Below are 24,712 nucleotides of genomic sequence, written 5' to 3'. Positions count from 1 at the left end.
TTCATTTGTTTGTGATTAATTTTACATTTATTAAGTTAATGTGCTCTGCACATGGCTGATTAATCATCTTGAGAGTAACAAGTATTTTCAGTTGCTTGGTAGGTTCTGCTGGTTACCCGGTGATACTGTTTAAGATGAAGCATTAGGACAGTTTACACATAACCTTCATTTCCAGTAGAGGGAGCCTGTTTCAAAGTGCTGCCTACTTACTAAACAGAGCACTGCAACCTCATACCAACATTACAAACAACTTTCAGGTCTCTGAGACCTGTGTGTTGCCAAGAAAAAGTCAGGTATAATGCAAGTAGATAAGGATCCCAGTGAGGGTTTATGAGTGGTCAATACAGCATTCCAGGCATGCTAAAAAAAAAAACACAATATAGCAACAGCAAGAGACCGTAAGACTGGAAATGATGATGAATTTGCTTAATAAAATGACATTCGAATTATGACATTCGAATTGTGACTGATGTTTAGGCACAGACTCAAGACTCACTTTCTGTAATATTTCGATTAACCATGACTGATGGAACCACAAGAACATGCACAATCTAAAACATTTTACAAGTTACTATCTTGAACTATGATGTTAAAGGGTGCAGACATGACACAATTAGCCCGTTTGACTTTTAAAAGACCTTCAAATATCTGTAATTAACAAAATATCTATTAAGCAAATGTTTGCCATTATTTTGTGATATTTGATATTTTGTCAGAATTCCTCCATTACTCCATAGTCAACTATGTAGAAAGATCCTTTAGCCCCTGGTGCTGTAGTTACGGTATAAACCAACAGTTCTAAACTCAGTGATGAATATTTACTGCAAAATCTGTTCAGAACTCAGAATTGTGACTGATAGATCTTGCCGAGTTACACGCATTTCTGGGTCAACATATTTTGTTGGTCCTTGAACAACAATCCTGTCTGAAAATTTGATCCTAACCATATCCCCACCCCTAAACCTAACACTACCATCAAGTTATCCCTAAAATCAGAGTGAAATGATGGGTGAATAACACTGACGTAGAAGCACCTAACTCTGGTTGTAAGCCTAAACTTGACAACTTCGCTCAACTTGACAACTTCGTTCCTCTTAATGGGTGATTGGAATGTTGATCCAGGAACATGTTGCACTTGGTAAAATCAGGTTCTGCGATATGTTACCCAGGCCAAAGAAATTGACTGCCTACAAATGACTCTCCACCCTGACAGAAGTTTTGGCCTCACCTTGGGAATGAACATCTTACAGTCATACTCTCAGGTTGGGATGTCAGTCTTCCAGCATGCAGGAGGAACCTTCACCTGGTGCCAAGATGTAATTCGAAAGTTACAGACTACGCGCGAGATAGATGACGTGACCTCTTAAAGAGATTAGGTTCAGTAAACCCTAAGATCCTTTAATTGGGAAATGCTTATACACGTGTGGATCAGATACACATACTAATACTTGTTGAGCACTTGGAACTACAGTAGTATAGAGAAGTCAAGAAAGATCTGTCTTTTCAATATTAAATTACAATGTACACACAACACTAACCTTTATTACAGACACGTGTGCAAGGACTATATATTTCGAAACCACGAAAGTTGCTGAGTTGGGTTTAACCAATGTGACTAAGACTGTTTGGTGAAAAAGCTTTGTAAATCAAACAATCTACTCTAGCCTACTCTCAATTGTATTACAATCCCACAGTTTAGCAAGAGTGCATTGAATGTTTACATCTTGATACGTTATGCAACTCTAAGCCGCACATGTTAAGCTTACCTAAGCCAAAGGATTCACACATTGCCTTGGCCAAACCCCTTTCCCAACACCCTATAAATAAGCAAGCTATCCCTGCACGCTATTTCCACAGTGGCTGTGTCTGAAGAAAAAAGTGGATGTTGGGGGTTCTGAAAACGACTGGTAGTCCTGATCATGCGAAAGATCACATCCCATTTCTGTCGCATTACACCTCAAAGACCGAATTCTTATCCTACGTGCTGCTCTACCTGGTGAAGATGCCTTTCCCACCCGTGACCAGACCTCGGAGTCTTCCCAGCACGGGCAAAGAAAAACTTTCAGGACCGTCGCCTGTCATTCCGATCAAGACTGTGGAGGAGAAAAGTTCTGTGAAGGAGCGGCTCAAGAAGTTGAGCAAGAAGGCCTCGCCGCACAAAAGCAAGTTGCCCACCAGTCGAGCCACTTCTGGCTTGAGGATGGAGGGTAAAAGCATTATGACTTCAAGACCCACTGATCCTTCAAGTTCCTCAACCCCACCTTCTTCTAAAAGTACTTCTGATATTAGTACCGCTGCAACCAATTTGGCAACAACCTCCTCTAGCAAGATGTTTACTGCCAGTGCTTCAGCAAAGAGCATCCCATCAGACTCTTGTAGTCCACAGTCCTCCTCCGGATCAAGCCAGGGATTAAATAGCAAATCTAACTTTTCTCTCAACCTGACACCTGAGGCCACTTTGCTCCTGCAGAAACGTAGCCGTGAGAAGCTGCTCCGTGGCAGCGCTGGCACCGTACCGGCACCGCACCAGAAAGGCCGTCTGCCTACCAAGTCGGGTTCTCGATCCAACATCCCACTGGTGAAGATCTCTCTTCTGAATGACCGCCACCGATATGATGACGTGGAATATGAGGAAGACAAAGAGCAGAGTGTGGATCAAAGCGTCCTACTGAAATGTTCTGAATGGTTGCAAGGGGTGGAGAACGCTGCCGGAGCTACAGTGCTGGGAGGAACGGACAAAATCAGCCAGAAGAGCATTTAACATATGAGATGCTACATGTCCTATTACTTGTGCTATTGACTGTGACTTGAGAAACATTGCAGTTTTGAGTTGTGGTTGACCAATATGGGTCCTGATCCCAATGACTAAAGAGCTGGGTGCCTTATGGCTGGTACATGCAGAATATTTTATTGCTTTGTTTAATGGAAGACAATTAGATGTACATATAATTGGAAAATTTATTTCACACAGCTCTAAAATGGAACATTTAATGTTTACATTCACATTGACGTTGAGACTTCAAACCTGACTTCTGGGAAACTAACACTTGTTAAGTGTTAAAGGAGTCAATTTTAACATTGAGCTAATTTTTTTGTAAATTTGGAGTGCTGTCAATACAGAGAACAACGACAAAAATCAGTGTTACCTACACCTTGTTATCCTCTTTTTAAAATTTGCACCCTGTTGACTTCAATGGGGCAAGTTTTAAACCTGCTTTTAGCCTCTTAACATCCTTGATGTGTCATTACAAGTTCACAGCCAATGTGAGTGATTCCTTCAGAGTGAACACGGGTGAATCTGACTGCAGTAGATGTAAAAGATATTAATAAAAATGATGTTATTTCAGCCAGCGCACATACCTGTATTTTCTTCCTGTTTTCGGTCGAAGTCCATAGTTATCGATTGTCGAGTTCACGCGCGTGATCATAGGTAACTAAACCTATGCGTGTGAACTCGACAATCGATTACTATGGACTTCGACTGAAAACAGGATGTAAATACAGGTATGTGCGCTGGCTGAAATAACAATTTTTATTAATATCTTTCACATCTACTGCAGTCAGATTCACCCGTGTTCACTCCGAAGGAATCACTCACATTAGCTGTGCACTTGTAATGACACATCAAGGATGTTAAGAGGCTAAAAGCAGGTTTAAAACTTGCCCAATTGAAGTCAACAGGGTACAAATTTTAAAAAGAGGATAACATGGTGTAGGCAACACCGATTTTTGTTGTTGTTCTCTGTATTGACAGCACTCCAAATTTACAAAAAAAATTAGCTCAATGTTAAAATTGACCGGAGTTCTCCTTTAATGCACACAGTAATTGGCTTATTTTGATTTATGCTGATTTGTGGGTTGTACTGTAAGACTTTGGAGACGTTTTTTTTTCTTCAGAATTCATTCATAAAAAGACGTCTATAAAGCACTGATCTGACTTGGAATAAAAGATGATCATCATACCACACCTCATTGCTGTCTGTAAGAAGACATCAAGCACTAACTCACCACTCTAAGAACACACATGACTCACAGATATATTTGCTGTACTTTACTATAAGTAGCCTAAAGGGCAAGGTTTAGGCAGGCTTAGCAACAAACAACATTGCACACTCGTAACACTTCCTGATCTCATTAGGTGCCTTCACTTTTAACCCAATAGCAAACATGGTAGAAGTAACCAATGGTTGTGTTTCTGCTGCTACATCAATCCCAAGTAGAAATGACAGGAAGTGGAGCGCTAAGAGGCACTCGAACTTCCACCCTGTTGGTTGCTTTAGATACTGTTTACAAAAAAAAACAGTATTATTGTGAAATATTAACATTTAAAATGTTTTATGATTGAATATATTTAAAAATGTAATTTATTACTGTGATGGCAAAGCTGAATTTTCAGTCTTCAGTGTCACATGATCCTTCAGATATCATTCTAATATGATGATTTGCTGCTCAAGAAACTTTTTGTATTATCGATTTCGAAAACATGTGCTGCTTTATATTTTTGTGGAAACCATGATACTTTCAGGATTCTTTGAACAGAAAGTTCAAAAGAACAGCATTTATTTGACAGATTTTTTTTGTAACACTGTCAAAGTCTTTACTGTAACTTTTTATCAATTTAATGCATCCTTGCTGAATAAAAAAATATATATATCTTTCTCACCCCAAACTTTTGCACGAGAGTGTGTGCTAGAAATCAGAATGTAGCTTTTTGGCAAATACACTGACTTTATGATTTTGGGAAGATTTAAATAACATTTACAGATGTAATCAATTGACTTACATAAAAAAAACAAGTAGTCTCTTGATAACATCACAACATTTATTCTAAAGTTTGTTGTTCCTGGCAAAGACTAGGTAAAGCCAAAAGGGCATTATTCAACAGTTTTGCATGTGTTTTACATGCATCCAATGAGCTAAACATCCCTCCCATTACAACTCGCGATGTAGAGAGAGAATTTGAGTAACAAAGTAGTTTGAATGCTCCATAACCTCAGTGCCAGGTGTTTGTATAAATCTCCTGCGTGTGCATTAGGAATTTACCAAAGGGACACAATCGTCCTCAGTAGAACAAAACATTCAAACTCGATTTTCTGGAGGACTCCTGACAATCCTGTCACTTCACTTTTCAGATACACAACTCTGAATTCATCACGGTAGGCTGAAATTATAGATTTATTATTTTTATAATGAATTACAATAATCTAGCTATTATTTACAGAATTTTTAGTTTTGAGACTTTAACAAGTATGACGGCTGGTATTTCAGATGGATGAGCTGGATGAGGTTCAGCTGAAGAAGCATGTGGACAGTCTGAAGCAGCAGCTACAGTTTAAAAGAGAGAAAACATCCGCCTCTCTTCCAGAGTGCGTATCTATCTATCTATCTGTCTATCTATCTATCTATCTATCTATCTGTCTATCTATCTATCTATCTGTCTATCTATCTATCCATCTATCATTATCTACACTTAAATGTTATCGACACAGAATAAATGTGCTTAATATCTTAAAATATTATTAAATATACTATATATTACAATATATATATATATATATATATATATATGTGTGTGTCTGTGTGTGTGTGTGAAGTTCCAAGTTTAATGTAGTAAATTAAGTAAATACTAGGGTGTATGGGCTGACAGAAGTGAGGAATTTAACAGCTTATAGATTTTTTTTTTGTTGTTGTTGTTGTTGCTATTTTCTATCTTCCTTTTATTCATTTATTTTCAGGTTAACTAAATGGATGGAGGAGAAAATGAATGAGGATCCATTTCTGAATCCAGATTTACTGAAGGAGAACCCATGGGTGGAGACAAGCAAATGTGTTATAATATAGAGCTGTCAATCATCACTATGGCAACAGGAGTGACTCCACCCATTATCATGGTTACACTGCCTGACTTTGAATAGGATGGACAAAGATGCAAATGAATTGATTATGAGTAAATCTGCTTTGTTGTTTGCTCCACTCAGGTCATGACATTATGAAAAGAAAGAAAGAAAGAAAAAACTGCTTATTCAGTGAAAACATGTATTTATAAAAAAGTGTAAGACAACTATACAAGAATACAATAAAAAGAAAAAGAGGAACCAGTGCTTTTTTCTTTTTTGTTTTGACATTTTAGGTGTGTTTTTTTTAACTATACAGTACAAGGGTCGGAACATTTTTGGTTTTTATGTAATGATTTAAGGTGGTAAATTAACTTTAAAGTAACTCCCGAATGTAAACGTTTCTGCGCACAGCATTAGACACACCTTCATTGAAACGAAACCATACATCACTGTTACCCACAGCTTTACCAATATGCACCACTTCGCCTGCTTTGCCATCTTCACCTGCAGAGAGAAGTGATATCAGCTCATATTTAACATTTAGGTTATGCAGAACACTTATATTGTACAAGTGTGTAAAAAGTATATATATATAAAGCAAACAACACACCTGTAGTGGTGATCATAGGCTTCTCCTTGGGTGCAATGGCTCGTCCAAAGAAATCCAATTCAGGCTATAACCGTGGGAAGGATAAATAAACAAGTCATTAGGTGAGAGCACTTTGACCCTGATCCACTATTAACCCAATTAATCTTGGGTTATTATGAAGCACAAGTCAAGCATATATAAAGAGAGATAGTATGAGAAAAATCATTTAACATGGTGGCACAGAATCACTGTTTAGTGCAAAAACCTACATCTTATTCACACACCATCCACAGGTTAATTTAACCAGGTGCTTTGTGTTCTGGTTTGGCATTTTAACTTTGGTCATAATTAATAGTGCTCATTTGTAACCATTATCTGCGTTTATAACTGGTTAGTTATAGCTGAGTTTCACACAATGCCATAGTGAAGTTGTGAATCACCAATCCCAGCATCAAATTTGTTATGGTAATATTCAATGGTGGGATGGACTTGAGGGAAATACAATTTAAAATGGGATTTTTATGAGTGTAGGAAGGATTTGAGGTGCTGCCGTGGTAGTTCAAAGACAGATGTAAAAGATTTAAGGTGGTTTAGTATAGATGCTTTACCCGGGTTTCCACCACAGTCTGTTTAACGATGTTCTCCAGCCTCTGCTGATGGTTCCTGCTTGTCGGTTTCTTCACTTCAGTTTTCTTCTCTTCTTGATTCTTATTCACTGCCTCTGTCTAAACACACAGAACAAATAATATGCAACGTGAACGATCCGAAAAATTAAATATTGTTTACAGCTTTGTATATTGTTTGGGGGCTGCACATCTGTCCAAGCACAAAACACAATGGTTAATCAAATATTTAAAGGATAAATGCATGTTGCGCCTCACTTCATCACTATAATTGCAATATCAAGGTCTGTTAGTCTAACTTCGCAAAGATAAAACTGGTGCCGCAACCGGACAAAACAGTGCACATTTTCAAAATCATAATGTTGTAGTCCAACTGAAATGAATCAAAGTATATGTAAACATATTGTCAACACTGCAAATTAGTGGTGAAACAAACTAAATCAAACCCATTTAATCAATAAGATTTCCATATGCAAAAGGTGCAGTGTCTATAAATGGGTATTAACTATTCTGAAGGCACAATAAAAGCAAGATTAGACAGAATTCATTGCAATGTTATAATATATTAATATTTTCTCTCTCTCTCTGTGTATATATGTATATGTATATTTATATATATATATATATATATATATATATATATATATATATATATATATATATATATATATATATATATATATATATATATATATATATATGAATGAAGAGTTCAGATGCAAAAGCCTCTAAGTGCCATCTGAAATTTTCTTCTAGAATGATCATTTTTATCAAGCTCATTTATTTAAGTTCAGTAATTTCTTGGGTTGACAGTTACTCCTGTTGGATGCGCAACAACAATTTGGCCTCTTTTGAAGTCTGATATGTCTCCCATTATGTTGTGCAGATTGCAATATTCTATGTACAGGTGTGCTAAAGCTCTGCTAATTCAACCTTCACACTCTGCTCTTACAGATGGAATATAAAAAAAATCTGTGAAGATTGGCAACCAGGCCACGCATATATAGCCGTGAAACCTCCAAAACTATATTGGCCAGTGTTTCAGTTTCATCATCCAACCCCTACCTTTTGTGGGTTTCGTTTCTGCTGGGCCTTCTCCACCCTCCTCATTCGTTCTAATTCTGTCTCCCTGGCGATCAGCTGCTTCACCTGATAGGTCAGCTGCCTCCGGGGAGGCAAACCCGGAAAATGCACCACGTCTTCTACATTACTGTGGAAATACAGGTCATAAAATTACTGCTTGTACAACCAGTAAATGAAAAAAAATTAAATTATATATATATATATATATATATATATATATATAGATAGATAGATATATATATATAGATATATATATATATATATATATATATATATATATATATATATATATATATATATATATATATATAAAACAATATAATGGTAGCATAAACCTTTATAGAACATAACATTATAGAATCTGAACAAGGGACTGGGAGGATATAAAGGCAAATGAAGATCAGATGGTGTAAAGAGTGGAAAGCAGGAGAGCTAAATAATCCCTCTTACTCCGAAGGTAAACACCGTTCCAGGAATAAAAGGAAATTAGACAATATGTGCAATACACACAAGCAGATGAAACTCCAAAAGCAGGATTAGTTGTGCAGGTTATTCCTTGTCACGCACACAAAGTCATTTCTCTAGGACAGTCGGAGAATGTTCGGTCACAAAAAAACAAAAACACGGAGCAGTTCAGAAGTTTGTGTGTTTGTTTCCATATATTATGTTGAGCGTTCAAATTAAAATCAAAAGGTTTCTCCCTTTCTAGGGAACAGGATAACAATGAAAGCTTGCCAGGTTATTTCCAATGTGATATCAGGTAAAATCCAGATACTTCAATATCTCTGGGCAAAATGTGCCATCGCATCTCACATTAAATCGTCAAAAAAAGACTTCATGCATATGGAAATGCCTGCTGTGTACTGGCATGACTAAACATTGCACAGTGGGATTATTCTGACAAGATAGTCTCTCAAAATATCAAAATAATTATAAATGAAGCAGAGACGTTTCTTCCACTCAGGCCTCCTCTGATAAAAGTTGAATTATAATGTTCCTCATAATCAGACGACGCAATGAAAATGAAGTTAGTGATGCAACATCTGGCTTGGGAATTGTACAATCCTCAGACCATCTTGTTATTTTCCAGGGTCATCATGGCTTCAGTGTGGTTACTCAGCGCTTGTTGGAGTAAAGCTCGATAAGAGATGGCGGGAAGATACAGGAAGGCGTAAATGAGCAGAAGCAGTAACAGGGCGATCAGCAGAGGAATACCCCAGTCAGAGGTGACCAGTGTCTCCTCACAGCGGGCCTGCAGGAACGAATGCTGCATGCTTCTACCACACCAATCACAGGGAGAACACACACACACGCAAATAAATAATGAGCTTCAGAAACATGATTATGAAAAAACATGCACAGGGATTTCCCCATCTAATCTAGCCTGATATAATACTTATTTGGCATTTATAAAATTAACTGATGATTTTAGTTTGATTCATTTACTCAAAGCATTTATTTTTAACTTTCAAAGAATCATTCAAAAAGGTTCACATTTTACAGGCTAAAAAATATTACTGTTTACTGTTAGATAGATATACTATTACATTTAGAGTGTGATTATATCGTAATATTCATATAAATAAATGTGCTAATTTAGTGAAAACATACCTCTATTTTAACTAAATTTTGTAACTAAAAACAGTAAAAAATTAACAATAAGGAAATTAATACTTTTATTCAGCAAGGAAGCTTTAAATTGTTCAAAAAATGACATGCTACAAAAGATCTTTATTTTTAAATAAATAACTTTCTATTATTCAAATAATTATGAGAAGAAAAAAATCATGTTTAATCAAAAATATTAAGCAGAATGTGTCATGTGACACTGAAAACTGAAGTAATGGCTGCTGAAAATTCAGCTCTGTCATCACAGGAATAGATTACATTTTACATTTTTAAATAGAAAACACTATTTTTAAATTATAATTTCTCACTAAATTACTTTTTACTGTGTTTTTATTTAATGCAGCCTTTAAAAAACATCTAACATTCATACAAAAACTATATAAAACTTGAGAAATGCTCTAAGAATAAGAGGCAAACATACAGGATGTTCAGAGATGCTCCTCTTCAGTTCCAGCTTGAGCCGACTGTCTGAAAACCAATCCAATAGCGCAGATTGTTCCCTTGTTTATCTTCTCACTCCTGGTTTTTATCCACCTTTAGCTCCATCAAGCAGACCTTCAAAGGTTCAGCGGCAAGTGCTCGACTTGCGAGTGTCGAAAGCTTGTTTGTGCACATTCTCAGCACCATTTCCATCAATCAATGTGAGTGGTAGGACACGGTAAGCCACAGAGAGGATTGTAAGTCTTTTTATATGCTTGAGTGATGAACATGCGTCCATGCATGACTTTCAAAGGCAAGTAACAAAAACCTCCAAGCTCTCATGTGAGAGAAGCGACAAAGTGAAACGGGATGGAAAACAATAATAAATGAATAAAAAAAGTGGAAGAGGAGGGGATGGAGAGACAGTAATCTAGAGCTGCAGCCTAATCTCTCATAAATCGTGATAAACAGGAATCAGTGCCGTGTGTGTTAGTGTGTATTCTTGTGCTATATGAGTTGCATAACTAAAGTCCTGACAGACAAGCATGGCTATATGCCCAAAAAGAGAACAATGCGTTCAATGAGCCTGTAGATCAGGTTAATGTTGTTTGTGTATATGCATGTACTCACGGCTCCAGCACATAAGTGTACTGTCCCTCTGGTGTGCGGTCCTGTCTGTAGGTCAGGTTGTAGTTGATCATGGTGTCAATCAAATCATAAAGCTGCTGTTTCTCCCTGGTGCTGTAAAGCTGAGGGTTGACCTGTGAGAAACACATCATCAAGTCTCGTATGCTCACCAAGGTAGCAATTCATTTACAGTAAAAACAGTAATATTGTGAAATAATATTAACATTTTAAAACTATTTAAATATATTTCAAAATGTAATTTATTCCTGTGAATTTTCAGCATCATGATCCTTGATCCTTCAGAAATCATTGCAATATGCTGCTTTGCTGCTCAAAAAACTTTTTTTTATTATTATCAATGTTGAAAACAGTTGTGCTGCTTAATATTTTTGTGGAAACAGTGATATTGTTTGCACACAGACTTTAAAATGACTCACCGGCCGCAGTTTGGGGGAGATGAGCTCCAGGAGAAGGCTGAGGATGTCCATACAGAGACTGCTCATACAAACACGGCTCTGTATGGCAGGTGGGATGTCATTCAACATGGCAATGAGGGCATTCTTGGTGTGCTGAGTTTTAGTGAAAGCCTAGAAACAAATTTAAGACTTCATTTATTACCACTTTCATTTTACACTACAACGATAAAAGTTTATTATCATTATATAAAGACATGTCGGCATACTTCATATCAGCAATCCCAAACACATAAAACCATTTACAGTCAGAGTGTTTCTGATTGGTTAGTTGTCTGAGTGGCAATCATTAATCATTACTCTTCAGTGACATGATCTTTCAGAAATCATTTTAAAATGCTCATGAAACTTTTCATATTATTATCAATGTTGAAAACATTATTGTGCTGCTTATTTCTTTTGTGGAAATAATAGTGATACATATATTTTTTTCCAGGATCCTTTGATAAATAGAAAGTTCAAAAGAACAGCATTTATTTGAAATACAAATCTTTTGTAACACTATAAATGTGTTTAGTGTCACTTTTAAACAATTTAATGCATTGTTGCTGAATAAAAGTAGTAATATATTCCCAAAAGAGGAGAACTTTTGAATTTTCTCTATTATCAAAGACCAAAAAACATTCAAAACACTTGAAAAACAGAATGGCAATGGCACATCAAAATTATCAATGGCATAAATGCAGTCATAGTGAAGGGAGACACATGATTGCTGTGTTTTGAGAGATTATGGTCAAGTGTGTAACTGGGACAGAACGCTTTCATTTGATGAAAGGTAGAAAGGGAAAGAGAGGATTTCTAAAGGTTATTTTAAAGGATTTTTTTTTATTCTGCCTAATTCCTTACAGTATTATAGGGTGGATAGACAGCATACGCTCTCACTGTCTATTGTATTCTCTCACCTCGTAGTGGCTGTGTGGGTAATTGATGCGTGGGACAGAGATTGCGGCATATAGGTGGTGGAAGGCAGCAGGCAGGAACGGGAAGTAGCGCATGAGCGAGTAGTTTTGTCCATGTAGCACAAACTCATTCAGCACGTCAGAGAAACACAACCAGTCAAGACCTGTGCACACACCCAACATCCCAGGGTCCTTCAGCTTCATGTTGAGGAAGTTATCATACAAGCCCTACAGAAGAGAGAACGTAAAACATTTCGGCTGAAATATCACACTTTTGTAGGTATGCTGTCTAAGCCATTAATGTTAATCAAACAACCAAACACAGCGTTAACAAAGATTAATCTACATTTCATTTATACAGTGAAAATTATAGCGTTATTTTACATTTAGGCTTAATTATTACATTGCTGTACCGAAATATATTAGAGTTCGACCTTAATTTATTTGTAACTTATATTTATCTATGCTTGTAATTTGATCTTATTTTTTTACTGACAGTTCACTTGCCTTTAATAATGTTTGAACTTTATTAGTTAGGCTAGTAGTTTTTGCTGTGGTATCGACGTACTTAAAGTGTGCTTTAAAAAAACAATTTAATTTATTTTTAATAAAATTATATTACAATTTATTTTTAATAAAAAGTTAAGTTGTGTCACAATATATATTGTGTCCAAATATTTTGATGCCACTATTCAAGTATGATTTTGATATTTAAATGGAGCCCAAAGAGTGCAGCAGAATGTAAAGCTCTAGTTACCTGAGTGAGTTTCTCATGCTCTCCAGTAGATGAGACCAAATGTAAGATGTGCTGAATCCTTTGTGCTCCGTCTTTAGGTCCGGTTTCATCAAAACCACCAAAAGAATCTCCACCAATCCGCTTCCTAAATCACAACACCATCATAAAATGATGAATGCCGGAATCAGTGGCGCATTTTGATGAAACATATTAAATTAAAAAATGACAACTGACAAATAAAAGTTTTTACATTTTTCCAATTTTATCTTTTTACTTTTAGATTGTAAAGAAAACTTTTTCAGGTCACATTTTACCCCCAAAAAATCATATGGAAAAAAACAAAAAACATAACATTTGTCTTAAAGAAAACAGACATAAAAATCCTAAATCCAAAAAAAATTGGGGGTAAAATATGCAAAAATATTTCCTTTGCTGTAACTAATTATTTTTTTTGTACCATTACGAATAATACAAATAATCCATGTAGTCTTTCCATGAATAAGAAGTCATAAAAATGCAAGAGTAAGCATTATAGAAGAATTTAAAGATTCTGTTTAAATAGTAACACAATAGCATGCTTTTATTTCATTGCCCACACTGACAAGCTATCAAGGGGAGGACTGAGTGTGCTTGAGAATGGCATAATGTGTGTACCTTTTCAGTCGAGGAAGCTGGAAGATTTCCTGCCAGACTGAGAAGAGTCCCTTGTTTTGATCTTTCAATCCCACACACATGGAACTGACGCTGCGCTGATCCAAGTGCTTCTGTCCACGTCTGTGTAAAAACTGCACACACTTGATTAAGCAATCCCATATTTTAAATCTGACCAGTTTTAAAAAGGCACACATCTCTCTCACCTGTAATGTGTTGATGCAGGAACGGATGTCATTGTCAGTTTTCTCACACAGGGCCATCAGAGTGCCTGTATCTGCTTTCATACCCTGACGCCGTGTGATCTACACAATAGAAACAAAAGCTTTTATGAGTCTACATTCATGTTTATGAAATCATCTTGTAAACATCTTGTTGTGTGTCACCTCTGACAGTCTTTGAGCTAAGCGGGAGGGCAGAGTCTGGGGGAAAGCCAATAGAAAAGCTTGCTGTCTCAGCGGCCTTAGAGCAGGAACATAACTGACAAAATACAGGTAAATGGATTAGATTTTTTTTGTATTGATTTTCCATTGCTAATGTATAATGCAAAGGTGATGCACAATAATAATTAAATGGGTAACACTTTACAAAAAGGTTTCATTTGTTAACATAAGTTAACTACATTAGTTAATGTGAACAATGAACAATACTTCTACAGCATTTATTAATCTTAGTTAATGTTAGTCTCAACATTTACTAATACATTTTTAGGATAAAAAGTTATATCTGTTAACATTAGTTTATGCACTGTGTGGACTACCATGAACATTTTTATATACTTACATTTACAAAGGTTAATAAATGCTATTAGAATATATGGTAACACTTTATTTTAAGATGACGTAGTTATACATTACTACATGTACTTGCTATAGTAATAACAGTAAATTATGCATAATTACAAGTAAACCAAACCCTGAATGTAACTATAGTAAGTGCATTTAGTTAATTAATGACTTATTTGAGTAAGTACAATGTAACTACGTCACCTTAAAATAAAGGGTTACACTTTATTTTAAGGTGTCATTGTTATAGTGTAATAATACATTTAAGTACTGAGTAATATTAAGCAACTACATGTACTTACTATTGGGTTAGGGTGGGATTAGGATTTGGTTGAGGGTTAGTTGCATGTAATTATGCATAACTTACTGTTATTACTATGGTAAGTACATGTAACATATGTAACAAGCTCACTGTAAAATAAAGTGTTGTAACTGAAAACATTTCTCATTCTTAGTTTATGTTAGTAAATGCACTACAGTGCCCTCCACAATTATTGAACCCCCTGGTAAATATGATCAAAATTGGCTGTAAAAAATAAATCTGCATCGATTATCCTTGTGATCTTTCATTCAAAAAATGTGCAAAATTCTAACCTTTCATTGAAGTAAAAGAATTGAAAGTGGGGGGGAAATCACATTATGAAATAAATGTTTTTCTCCAAAACATGTTGGCCACAATTATTGAAACCCCTAGAATTTTTTACGAGTAAAATATCTCTGAAGTATATTCCCATTAATATTTACCTTTTTTAGTACACCAGGGTGACTAGGAACATGAAACTGTCCAGCTATGACTTCGTGTTTCACAGGAGTTTAAATATGAGGAAACACAAAGGCCAAATCCCCTTAATCATCCATCACAATGAGTAAAACCACAGAATACAGTTCTGATGCGTAGCAAAAGATTGTTGAGCATCACAAACTAGAAAGTGGCTCTAAGAAAATAGCTAAAGAATTGAAAATCCCCATTTTGACCATCAGGGCAATAATTAAGAAGTTATAACCAACTAAAGATGTTATGAATCTGCCAGGAAAAGGACGTGTGTCTATACTGTCTTAATGCACGGCGAGTATGAAAGTTTGAGTGGCCAAAGACTCTCCAAGGATCACAGATGGAGAATTGCAGAGATTAGTTGAGTCTTAGGGTCAGAAAGCCTAAAAAAAAAAAGATCAAACAACCCCTACATCCCCACATGTTGTTTGGGAGGGTTTAAAAAAAAACCTCCTCGCTCATCCAAAAACAAATTCCAGCAAATTTAATTGTCAGACACGACTGGATCTTCAAACAACACAGGGTTCTGTGGTCAGATGAGACTAAAACAGAGCTTTTTGGCAGCAAACACACTAGATGGGTTTGGTGAACACAAGGATAAAAAGTACCCCATGTGTACAATTTAATATACCATTGGATCTTTAATGTTGTGGGCATATTTCTCTGCTGGAGGTCCTGGACTTCTTGTTCAGATACATGGCATTGTGAATTCTATCAAATATCAACAGATAAAAAATCAAAACCTGACGCCTTCTGCTAAAAATCTTATAATATGCCGTGGTTGGATCTTCCAGCAGGACAACGATCCAAAACAAACATCAAAATCAAAACAAAAATTTGTTGTGGAGCACAAAATGAAGCTTCTGCCATGACTGTCCCAGTCCCCTGACCTGATGAGTGGGCTGAACTGAAGAGGAGAAGCACCAACATGGATCTGGGAATCTGAAGGATCTGGAGAGATTCTGTGTGGAGGAATGGTCTCTGATCTCTTGTCAGTTATTCTCCAAACTCATCAGGCATTATAGGAGAAGACTCAGAGCTGTTATCTTGGCAAAAGGAGATTGCAAAAAGTATTTAATAAAAGGGTTTCAATAATTGTGGCCAACGTGTTTTGGAGAAAAACATTTATTTCATAATGTGATTTTCCCCCCACTTTCAATTCTTTTACTTCAATGAAAGGTTAGAATTTTGCACATTTTTTGAATGAAAGATCACAAGGATAATCGATGCAGATTTATTTTTTACAGCCAATTTTGATCATATTTACCAGGGGGTTCAATAATTGTGGAGGGCACTATAATTAATGTTAACAAATGAGACCTCATTGTAAAGTGTTACCATTTAATGTTCTTGTTCAGAAATTGTGTTTGATATTATTTGTATGTTTTCTGAAAGTGTAATAGTTGACTGGGAAAATATGCAGAAATTCAATTTTAAATCCAAACTTAATATTCACTTATACCCCTTAAACATAAGACTTACAGGTCATTGCAGATGCAGATGATTGGTCTAAGCAGCACAGACTGCTTCTTCTTTTTCTTTTTCAAAGCATTAACACCTGACTCCTCTCCATCTCTACTATCCTTCCGGTTCAGGGTGGCCAATAAGATATTAATGGCAGCCTGAGCCAAAAAAACAAAACAACAAAAAGTGGGAAACAGCATAATTTAGACAAGACGTTGAAAAATAACAAATAAAACTGAGAGCAGATCTTACAGCAGGAGCTCCATCAATTTCATCTATTATAAGGCAGTTGGGCTTTTCATTGGCTCCCAGCACTGACTTCATCTGTGTCGCGGTATCAATGCGTTTCTGGAAGAGCTCTGCACTGCGGTCATCACTGAGAAGAGATCAGCGCTATTAGATTGTGAATGTCGACATTTATAAGAGCATACTTCTATTTTAAGATTGGTTAGCACCAGGGCTTGCATCCTCTTACCTAGCGTTGATTTCTACTACATTGTAACCAGCATGCTTTGCAATAATGTGTGCTAGCGTGGTTTTCCCCAGTCCAGGAGGACCTGATAATAGTGCCACCTGTGTAGTGTGATACATGCAGTTAAATACAGTTACATACACTGAACATGTTAAAAAAATAGGAAATGCACACATTGTAGCATTACATTCACTACTTCTCTGATGGTCCGACCCAGTATCATTTAGCTTGTTAATATTTTACAATAAAAAACATCTGGTCACTGTCAAGCCAACATGATCATTTGGCAAATTTAGCAACCTAAATTCCAATTTTACAATATTTTTGCATTTATAAATAAGCAATTGCATTTATAATTTTTTTTACATATTCAAGGGCTAATAACTATATTATAATAAATATTAAATATAAAAATATATATAACAAATATAATATACATTTTTAGATTATAATACATAATTAAAAATCTAAATGTTATAAATAAATCTAAACTAACATAAATAATTAAATCTAAACACTTTAAAATCTAACATTTAAAAATAAATGTAAATGTTAATCTCAAGTACAAATATAAAAAAGGTTTACATTTACATAAATCTAAATCTAATATAAAAAATCTGTTGTGATTGCTCAGTTTTACTCACCTTAAATTTAGGTCTTTTGTACTGGTCCAGCTCAGCCTCTAGTATCTCTTCTGTGATTTGGGACTTGGTTTTGAAACGCTGGGACTGGTTTTGGTTTTGGTTTTGGTTTTGAGCATTTGTAAAATTCGATCTGACGTCTGCAGGGGCCGGACGGGGTTTCCTCTCTCGCCCAAAGACCACAGTGTCCCAGAGCTTCAGCCACTTCAGCAGACAGCGGTTAGTGAACTGTAGAGATAGAGAGACAACGTAAATAATTTCAATGCCTGCCAATAATTAGTTTTCAAGTGAGCGTATCTAAGGCCTCGTTTACACTGCAGGTCTTGATGCCCAATTCTGATTTGTTGCCTATATCTGATTTTTTTGACCGTCCGTTTACACGTTCTTTCAATTGTGACCCATATCCGATTCATGCGTTTACACTTGCCATACTATCTGAAACATTGCGCATGTTTAAAGGGTTAAATTATCTTGCACAGATGGAGGAAAGCAAAATATGATTGATGCTAGCTCTGTGATATATGCAAAGTTCGCCAAACATCACCATGATTAAAGGGATACTTGAATGTGTATTTAAACTGGGTCATTTATGTAGTAGAAATGTGAAATTATTTTTGAATTTGGAGCTTTCTAGACTGAGAAAAGCCAAAAAAATTATTTTTGGCTCATGTGGATGAAAGACAACAACTCCCAGAATGCACTTGCTTCGTTGCCCTACGAGGCCACTCCCAAGCCACGCGCTACCGGTTACAGAGGGCAGCTACTAGTTGACTCGAAACTGAAAAGATGGCGTTTTATCGTGAGTCTCCGTGACGAGTCTGCCCGGGATTTCGAGATCGCCCAAAATGTCCGGGATTCGGCTTTTGCGTTCTACAGTCGCCATTCATTATGTTAACTGTGGCGAGCAGGACGAGGCTGAGGAGAATTTGAGGAGAGGAGAGGCTGGTGGCGTGATTACTGATGAGCAACACCTGTGAGACGCACCGGTCTCGTATCTCTCACAGAGGAGCAGGAATTTTCTTAGCAATGCTATAACGCACATCAACCGATCACTTGTTTAGCGTTCATGTAAACACTACATTCAGATTCACCAATCGGAATGAATTCAGTTAGATTGAAACAAAAGGTGTGCATGTAAACAATGAATGGCGACTGTTAGAAAACAAAAACTGAATCCTGGACATTTTGGACGATCTCGACGGCCGGACATGTCCGGGAAAAAGAGGATGTATGGTAACCCCTGCTACTCAGCTTTCTCCACAGAATAAGAACCTGTTGGCTTACCTTCCAAAAAAAGATGGCTGACACTATTGTACATTCTGTGAGTGAGATCCCTCTATGGGCGGGCTGAGAACATGCGGGACAGCTCCTCCTACTGGCTGTAGTCTTTAGCCTCTGGCCAAAAAATCCTCCGATGACGCAAAATGACGATTTTCGCGTCATCGGAGGATTTTTTCCAGACAAAAAAATACATAAATCTCTTGTCTCAGGGGGATATGAGGGAGGGAAGCATGGTAATTCGAAAATACTACAAGTTTTCTACTGATACAAAGCTTAATGCTAAATGCTGAAGTATCCCTTTAAGAGGCGGAGGAGGGTGAAAAGTAGCATCATTGCAGCCTGCGCATATGCTTCAGTTATTGTGTGCGAGAGAGATCTCAGGACTGGCGGGAGCATATTGTGGCGGGCTTTAATGAAAAGCAGAGGGTCCGAAATTTTAGGATGAGCAAGTCAACCTTTGATATGTGTCAACGTTTGTCCACATTCCTCTCCTACGACGACAGCGTTTCGTCGGGCCATCCATCCCTTTGCAGAAGCGCGTCAGGGTTTCTCTCATCATTAAACCGCGGAGAAGTAGCCTAGTGCCTCAGAAAATCCGATCAGCCTGTTTACATGACAGTCGCATTGGCACATATCCGATTTATATCTGATTTATTTTTACACATATGAACGAGGCCTAAAACCTCGAAATATCCGAATGCATGCGTTTTTTTCCTGTTTTACACTGTCATAGAACACATCCGATCTGTGTCACATGAGCAAAAAATCAGAATTGGGTGACATTTCACTGACAGTGTAAACAAGGCCTATGACTCACATCATCACTCAGCAGATCAGTGTAGTGTTGTGGCGAGAACTGATCCACCCACAGCCGCGAGGATGGGCCTTCATCTTCCCCACTACCACCATCCACACCAGAGTCCGCCTGCTCTTCTGCAATAAGATCTGGATCGATCCCACTAAAAGAGTTAACATGCGTAGAGAAGTACAACAGTTTAGAGTAAATAAATTGACGGGTATGATCCACATAGAAATGTGTACGCACACACCTATTCATAAGTTCTGTCAATCTTTGAGATTCCTCCACCACTTGTCGATGGCGCTGAAAAAACAAAACCATTTCAGTCAGATTTCCCCCAAATCATTCATTTAGGTTTGTCTGCATGTTCACATATTCTTACTCTCTCTGCAACTTGTTCTTTCAGCACTTCTATTGGAACCGCTAGCAGTCCGAGTCCATTCAGTGAGTTACGGAAGGCTCTCGGGTCTGGTGCCTGAGAAAAAGCATAAGAAAAATCAATAAACTTCACACATTGTTCTCCTGCAAGCAGTCGTGTAAAATATATGGTGGGGTCCGAGACCTTCTCCTCATCCTCTTTCTTGTTAAGGTAGACTCTGTTTCCCATGGAGTCTGTGACTGTGATAAAATCCCCAATTGCAGGGGGCCGTTTCTGGGCATGACGTCTAGCTGCGGTAACCCGCCTCGGTGACTCCTGTAATGCTGTCAGTCCACTAATATCCAACACATCGGTTGTTATTTTAGTGGCTGCTGGTCTATCTGGACTTAGGGAAAGGAAAACTGCAGGTCTGTAAAAAGAATTTTAGAAAAATCAACCAATAGTTGTAATGTTATGATGGAAAATGTACAGCACAGATTAACTGTGATGTGCATAAACTTTTACCCATCTCTCACTCGTCTGTTGTAAACCTCTGGGGATGACGGAGGGGTTATGTCATCAGTGTGTTCAACACCAAACTGGAGCTTTTTTGCCACATCTTGTCTTCTTTTCTTGGGTTTAGGAGCTGTGAGAAACCATAAACACCATTAGACACACTGCATTACTTTTATACACTCTCACAAAGTTTGCACTACCGCCTAGAGCTGCACGATTAATCGTTAAAACATCGCGATCTCGAAATCAAACACCCACACGATTTTATTTGTAAATGACAACGATTCTTCTGTCTATTAAACCTTTGACAAAATCACACCTGAACATTCAGATCTGCGTCGGCGCTCCGCTGATCCAGAGAGAGCAGTTGTCTATACATGTACAGTATTATAGGTATGTGAAACAGCTTCACAGTCTGTTCTGGTTACAAATATTCATATTATCACAGAAGTACCGGGATTAAAGTTTATAGTTCGGATATAATCACTGTCTAGCGATCAAAATAGAGCAAATCACCTTTTGAAAGTAACTAAGCGCTTCAAATAACGATAATAAGATTACAGTGTTACACCACCAGGTGGCGACAAGTGACTTAAAAATGTATGGCTGCATCTGAAATTGCATACTTTCCTATTATATAGTTAGTAAATGAAAAACAGTGTGTGACAAAAAAAGTATGTCCGAATTCACAGTATTCATAAAAGAGTAGACAAAAAAAGTACCCGGACAACCTACTACTTCCAGCGGGATTCTGAAGCGTGCATACGATGGACACTTTACTATCCCATGAGGCCATGGGAGAGGATTTATGACGTAACTGATGCTGGTAGGTCACATGATAATGACAACATGGCGAATGTAGTACGTCCGGGTTACATTCATACTATATAGAACGTAGTTTTGTGAAGTAATTACTTGTTCCAGACTGGAACAAGTAATTACTTCACAAAACTACGTTCTATATAGTATGAATGTAACCCGGACCTACTCAAGAGAGTATGCGATTACAGACACAGCCTTTGTCAATGAATCATTCAAGAGATTCGTTCAAAAATGCTGATTCATCCAGTCATTGAATCATTCATTCAACCCATTTTTTTTAATAATTCATTCAGATTAATTAAACATTGTAAATAGACAGCAGCAATTAACATTTTGTCAGAACCTCTGATAAGTTACATGTTATTTTGTTTAGTTGTTTATTCAGAATCCTGGGAGAATCGTGATCTCTATTTGAAACAAAAAAAAAATCGTGATTCTCAATTTAACCAGTACAAAAGTTTAGGGTAAGTAAGACTTTTATAAAGTAATTACTTTTATTCAGGAAGGATGCATTAGACTGATCAAATGTGACAGAGAATATATGTATAATGTTACAAAGATTTCTATTTTAAATAAACACTGTTCTTTTAATATTCTATTCACCAAAGAATTTTGAAAAATGAATCACAGTTTCTACAAAAATATTAAGCAGCACAACTGTTTTCAACATTGATAATAATCGGAAATATTTCTTGAGCAGCAAATCAGCATATTAGAATGATTTCTGACACTGAGGACAGGTAGGCTACCCTGGCAATCCAGAGTTCTTGCAAGAGCACAAGTTGAATTTGCTCAGCGAGTTACTCTGGTGTCGAGTAATGATGCTCATTAAATATGCCCCTCGATCTGAGCTGCACCAATCATATCGGGTTATCTGATATAGGCGGGCCAGAGGCGAGCTAAACAGATGACGACAGCGCTGTGACGTCGAAGTCATTAGTAAACATTGCAAGATGCCTATGGATGACCACCAGTTGCTTGAAACGGCTTTGGCCGCTACAATGAAAGATTTAGACTTTTTATCTAAAAGAGGAACAAAAGACGGTGCTCAATTCGTTCCTTTCCAATAACGGCGTTTTTGCTGTTTTGCCGACTGGATATGGTAAGAGTCTAATCTACCAGTTAGCTCCGCTGATAGCTAAGCGATAACTTGTTGTGATTGGTCGTAGTGTTATCCAATTGCATGCAGCGAGATTTTCAAATGCATGCTTGGTGCCGCCCCTTGAGCTGGCCGATTTTCAATAGTCGAAGCCAGACCATTAATCTTTTAGATTTAGGTCTGGATTTCCAGGCTAGAGGACTGGAGTAATGATGCTGAAAATTCAGCTTTGCCATCACAGGAATAAAATACATTTTAAAATATATTAAAATAGAAATTATTTTAAATAGAATTTTATTAAACATTAAACTGTTTTTACTGTATTTTTGATCAAATAAATGCAGCCTTGGTGAGCATAAGAGACTTCTTTCAAAACTATATAAAAAATTCTTACCAACAGCAAACTATTGAACTTGTAGCTCTATAACAAAGGCATTGTGTTATTACACAAGTGAGAAAATTCAATACTGACTCAGGGATTCCTCCTCCTCATATACTAGAGGTGAGATGCTCTCAGGATGCTCGTTATTCACTGATTTCCTCGATGGCACGTCCCCGGACACAATGGCTTCCTCGAACGTCTGTGGGATCGGCTTCTTATTGCGAAATTCAGACACTTTTGCACATGATGAAAGCTCGTCTACACACACAGAAACATTCACACATTCAAAATGAACAGTTTTAGTGTGTTTTAGTTCAATTTTATATGATTATTTACAAATAAATGACACAATATAGCTTACAATATTTATTGTGATATATTGAGCAATGTTGAAGTCAGCTGATAAACTGATAAGTTAGTTATCAAATAGTCAGACTAGTTAGAATGGTTGAAAACTATAATCAAATCACTGTATGACAATGTTTTACAGCAATGTTTCCAGCACAAATGGTTAATTATATAAACAACTTCTGTTTCTGTTTTTATACATAAAGTATGTATATATATATATATATATATATATATATATATATATATATATATATATATATATATAAAATGTCTCTTTTTGTGGTGTGGTGTGGCATAAAACAACAAAAAATCTAGATTTGCCTATGCTTGTCAGCGAAAACAATCAAATCAACAAACATTTAGGCTGAATAAAAATATGATCTTAGTTATAGGCTATCCATACAAATGGTGCATAATGTATGTCATGATCATAAATCATTTTCTGACACTAACCAAGGGCAATGTTTACGTTTCCCATGGTACAGTGCTATTTTCAGACGGAATATTTTTATGAACCATATTGGTATTATACAAAGAATACCGTAGTGTATATTCATAGAAGTGTATTGTTAGTGTTGTTTTTTATTACGTAAACTAGCTTTACATACAGTCAGTCAGCCATTATGCCATAACGGAGTAACGTTAAGTTAGACATGAACATAACGTTATATTTCTAACTTACGATCCATTTCAGCCATGACTTCCAATTCATCAGCAAACTGTTGTTCAAAATCATCTTCAATCCCGTACATTTCGTCATATTCGTCCATGTTTGCGGTATCTTGTCTGTTTTGACAGGATATTTACATCCAAATGGGACAAAATGAATAAACAAGTGGAAGAGCGTACATTAATGGACAACTGAAATTTTCGCGCAAAATTTTTGCGTAAGTAAGTGTATTTCCGGATCCATTGTAAGGCCTACATCCGCTCTATAAAAGTCCTCGATGGACAGCATTTCGATAAAGCTACTGATAAATTTGATAAACCAGAAAGAATTAAACAATTTATCACTTTATAATTATAATTTTACAATAGTTCGAATTAATATTAAATAATGTTATTCTCTAAATACTGTATGCACTAAACAATCATAGACATAAAAAGACACCTCATTTATTTTTTATCTAATTCCCTAACATTCCCCGCTTCTGATTTGCAGACACACTGAGGGGGCGGGGCATTACGTAAACAACGACAAATGAAAAGGCCAATCATTTCGCATGAACGCGAGTATTTTGCATATGTCTCAGAATGCTTGTTACAACATTAGTAATCCTGTTAAAATGTACAGTCTGATGTAAAATCTCATAAACAGCTCTGCGATATAACCAACTTGTTGTATAGCTTACAGCTCTTATCCTTAATTTAGTTCACACTTTTTGGCTAACAATGCATCATTC

General features: G+C 36.7%; 4 protein-coding genes across 4 annotated transcripts in view; 3 read left to right on the top strand and 1 right to left on the bottom strand.

Moving 5' to 3' along the window:
* Nucleotides 1–1,367, top strand: part of LOC308688915 (protein disulfide-isomerase) — a gene marked incomplete at its 3' end in the record, with an annotated part of 6,587 nt that extends 5,220 nt beyond the window's left edge. Inside the window, exon 11 of the mRNA XM_081362353.1 lies at nucleotides 1,170–1,367. Within this exon, the coding sequence (XP_081218479.1) occupies nucleotides 1,170–1,367 (198 nt within the window). The remainder of the gene's footprint in view (nucleotides 1–1,169) is intronic.
* Nucleotides 1,368–2,002: 635 nt separating this feature from the next.
* On the top strand, nucleotides 2,003–2,761 carry LOC308688914 (uncharacterized protein; the record flags this gene model as incomplete). The annotated part of the gene is made up of 1 exon (XM_081362352.1): nucleotides 2,003–2,761. One exon carries the CDS (start codon nucleotides 2,003–2,005, stop codon nucleotides 2,759–2,761), a length of 759 nt encoding a protein of 252 aa, XP_081218478.1.
* A 2,507-nt stretch (nucleotides 2,762–5,268) lies between these two features.
* On the top strand, nucleotides 5,269–5,841 carry gng13a (guanine nucleotide binding protein (G protein), gamma 13a; the record flags this gene model as incomplete). Its single annotated transcript, XM_081362351.1, has 2 exons — nucleotides 5,269–5,366; nucleotides 5,736–5,841. The coding sequence occupies 2 exons, from the start codon at nucleotides 5,269–5,271 to the stop codon at nucleotides 5,839–5,841; spliced, it is 204 nt and encodes a 67-aa protein (XP_081218477.1).
* A 176-nt stretch (nucleotides 5,842–6,017) lies between these two features.
* On the bottom strand, nucleotides 6,018–24,220 carry chtf18 (CTF18, chromosome transmission fidelity factor 18 homolog). Its single transcript, XM_081361374.1, has 22 exons — nucleotides 23,992–24,220; nucleotides 23,049–23,216; nucleotides 20,665–20,785; nucleotides 20,344–20,569; nucleotides 20,164–20,256; nucleotides 20,032–20,084; nucleotides 19,800–19,941; nucleotides 17,705–17,929; nucleotides 17,064–17,161; nucleotides 16,841–16,964; nucleotides 16,607–16,746; nucleotides 13,954–14,047; nucleotides 13,774–13,872; nucleotides 13,571–13,701; nucleotides 12,938–13,061; nucleotides 12,184–12,408; nucleotides 11,246–11,395; nucleotides 10,812–10,942; nucleotides 8,115–8,259; nucleotides 7,035–7,151; nucleotides 6,448–6,511; nucleotides 6,018–6,341 (listed from the first exon to the last, which is right to left on the bottom strand). Exons 1-22 carry the CDS (start codon nucleotides 24,077–24,079, stop codon nucleotides 6,211–6,213), a joined length of 2,889 nt encoding a protein of 962 aa, XP_081217500.1. The 5' UTR covers nucleotides 24,080–24,220; the 3' UTR covers nucleotides 6,018–6,210.
* Between the last annotated feature and the right edge of the window lie 492 nt (nucleotides 24,221–24,712).

The sequence above is a fragment of the Scardinius erythrophthalmus genome (genome assembly GCF_964197995.2).
Source record: "Scardinius erythrophthalmus genome assembly, chromosome: 3".
NCBI classification, from domain to species: domain Eukaryota; kingdom Metazoa; phylum Chordata; class Actinopteri; order Cypriniformes; family Leuciscidae; genus Scardinius; species Scardinius erythrophthalmus.
This window is presented reverse-complemented; position numbering and strand designations above follow the sequence as displayed.